This window comes from Salvelinus namaycush, chromosome 3 (assembly GCF_016432855.1).
Source record: "Salvelinus namaycush isolate Seneca chromosome 3, SaNama_1.0, whole genome shotgun sequence".
NCBI lineage: Eukaryota > Metazoa > Chordata > Actinopteri > Salmoniformes > Salmonidae > Salvelinus > Salvelinus namaycush.
In genome coordinates, this window is record NC_052309.1 from 12,394,782 (window position 1) to 12,397,456 (window position 2,675).

The 2,675-nt window shown below is 45.2% G+C and overlaps 1 protein-coding gene across 1 annotated transcript; it reads left to right on the forward strand.

Moving 5' to 3' along the window:
- Positions 1-387: 387 nt before the first annotated feature.
- On the forward strand, positions 388-2,133 carry LOC120044214 (beta-1,3-galactosyl-O-glycosyl-glycoprotein beta-1,6-N-acetylglucosaminyltransferase 4-like). Its single transcript, XM_038988813.1, has one exon. The coding sequence runs from the start codon at positions 388-390 to the stop codon at positions 1,720-1,722; it is 1,335 nt and encodes a 444-aa protein (XP_038844741.1). The 3' UTR covers positions 1,723-2,133.
- Positions 2,134-2,675: the final 542 nt, after the last annotated feature.

Genomic DNA, 2,675 nt, shown 5'->3' on the forward strand with positions numbered 1-2,675 from the left:
TAATCCTAGCCATAGCCCTGTGAAACTCATCTTTTCCCATTGACTACAATGTATTAACATAAATGTAAATTGATTTGACACTTATCTTTTTCCATCAACTGCCATGTGTTGACATAAGCATCAACTCTGTGACACTCATCTTTTCCCATTGACTGCAATGTATTTGGTATTTTGGGTATTTATTAGGAACCCCATTAGCCGCTCCAATTGACCTAAGCAAGCGTCAATGGGTTGATTCCTAACTTTTCGCAAAATGTGAGATGATGACGTTTTCCTGTGATATCATGTTGACTTTACAGAGCAAGGTGATTATTTGTGTTAACAGATCAAATAACTAGCTATCTAGTTGGTTATTTATTAACTATTATTCTTTTGTCTCACCACAGAATGAAAATGAGATGTTTTTTTCCAAGCAGACTGCGGAAGAAGCATTTTATTTCTTCTTTATCGTCGCTGCTGGTGATCTGTGCCTTGCTGCTGCTCTGCCTAAAGGTCACAGTTAAAAACAGTGTTACTATTGAACAGTACGGGACTACTGCAGGCTACGATGACGTCGAGCCTCCCCACCGCTACAACATTGACTGCAATGCCATCTACAACATGGATCCGGCCGAGGTGGGGAAGTCGCTGGTCATCAGAAAACAAGGGGGGGTGTGGGTGCAGGATGAGAACTTGATCAACCTGACCTCTAACTGCCCGCGCTACCTCCGCTCCCGGGGCTATGGGGCCGTCCAGGTGTCCGAAGAGGAGCAGGCCTTCCCACTGGCTTACTCCCTGGTGGTCCACAAATCTGCTTCCATGGTGGACAAGATCCTCCGGGCCGTCTACACCCCCAACAATATCTACTGTATCCACTACGACCTGAAGTCATCAGAACTGTTCAAAGAGGCCATGGAGGGTCTGGCCCGCTGTCTGCCCAACGTCTTTATCGCCTCTAAGCTGGAGACAGTGATGTACGCCAGCATTAGCCGCCTCAAAGCCGACCTTAACTGCCTGTCTGACCTCATGGGGTCAGAGGTCAAGTGGAGGTATGTCATCAACCTGTGCGGTCAGGACTTTCCCTTGCGCTCCAACATAGAGCTGGTGGCCGACCTGAAGAAGCTCCAGGGGGGTAATATGATGGAGACGAGTCGTCCAAGCAAATACAAGAAGCAGCGTTTCTCCTTCCACCACAAGCTGCAGGACGCCGCCTTCGAGTACATCCAGATGCCGGTGAAAACCGACAAGGCCAAGGAGCCTCCCCCACACGGCATCCAGATGTTCATCGGCAGTGCCTACTTCGTGCTCTCGCGGGAGTTTGTAGTGTACGTGAACACGTCTACATTGGCCAGGGATTTCCTGGTGTGGTCGAACGACACCTACTCCCCAGACGAACACTTCTGGGCCACTCTGACACGGGTGCCGGGCGTGCCGGGCGAGGTGCCCCGGGCCCAGGCCGACGTCACAGACCTAATGAGCAAGACCAGGCTGGTGAAGTGGAGTTACCTGGAGGGACCGCTTTACCCAACATGCACAGGGAAACATGTCCGCAGTGTGTGTATCTATGGGGCTGCGGAGCTGAACTGGCTCATGAACTACGGCAGCTGGTTCGCCAATAAGGTGGACCCCAAAGTTGACCCAGTCCTTATCCAGTGTCTGGAGGAGAAATTACAGGAGAAACAGAGACTCTTGGTCAAGGCTAAGAAGTCACAACCAAAGACTTCCTCCTCTGGAAAATGTTAAATGAATGGATGAATGATTGATTGATTAATAATTGCTTGATTCATGTTGGAATATGAACTACTGTAATTACAGCACCATTTTAGTATTTAAAAAAAATACATGTGTGAGTTGATTATGTCAGATTAACTTAATTGAGGTGTGCTTTATGGTACTAATGAAAGATGAAGTGGAATGCTGGATGAGAGACTCTGTCAGGTCTCTGGGTTAGAGTTAAACTATTGTTTTGCAACTTGATACTTGACGTGGGGAATGTTTGTCATAGCCTGACTTGAATGTAATATGGATCAGGGTAACATAACCAGGGTATAACCTCTGCTCACAGGGTGAAAGCCTGTGACAACCAGGGTATAATGACTATGTATATTTAACTAATACGCACTGGGCACAAACTGGTTGAGTCAAATCAAAATCCAATGTTATTTGTCACATACACATGGTTAGCATGTTGTTATTGCGAGTGTAGCGAAACGTTGTTTCCACGTTATTTCAATAAAATTACGTTGAACCAACGTAGAATAGACATTGAATTGACTTCTGTGCCCAGTGGGTACTGACAGACAGGCGTTAATGATTATGGTGACTCTGAACCCATACACATGCACAGCCAGACAGAACAAATTATATGTAGCCTTGTTAAATGCTGTAGCCTATTCACTGTGAGAACATTTTGGCCAAAGTAAAATGTTTGGACTGGCGATTTCTAAAGTAATTTCTCTGTTTCTCAAAGCAATACTCAATCCAGATGTTGTTTTAATGATTTCAAGGAAAGAGTATTTTTAAGAGATTTAAAAAAATAAAAATAAAAAAAATAAACGGGGCAGAAACAAAGAAAGTGTTTGTATTTCGAAGGGGGAGTTTACTTTTGACTCCAGATTAAGGTCAAAGACCACATGTTATCCACTCACATCCCTTGTTATAGAAGGGGACATGCAGATCTGTATCATGACTACTTC

Bases quoted from the DNA above. Each gene is read 5' to 3' on its own strand.
- LOC120044214 (XM_038988813.1), top strand. From the start codon at position 388: ATGAAAATGAGATGTTTTTTTCCAAGCAGACTGCGGAAGAAGCATTTT.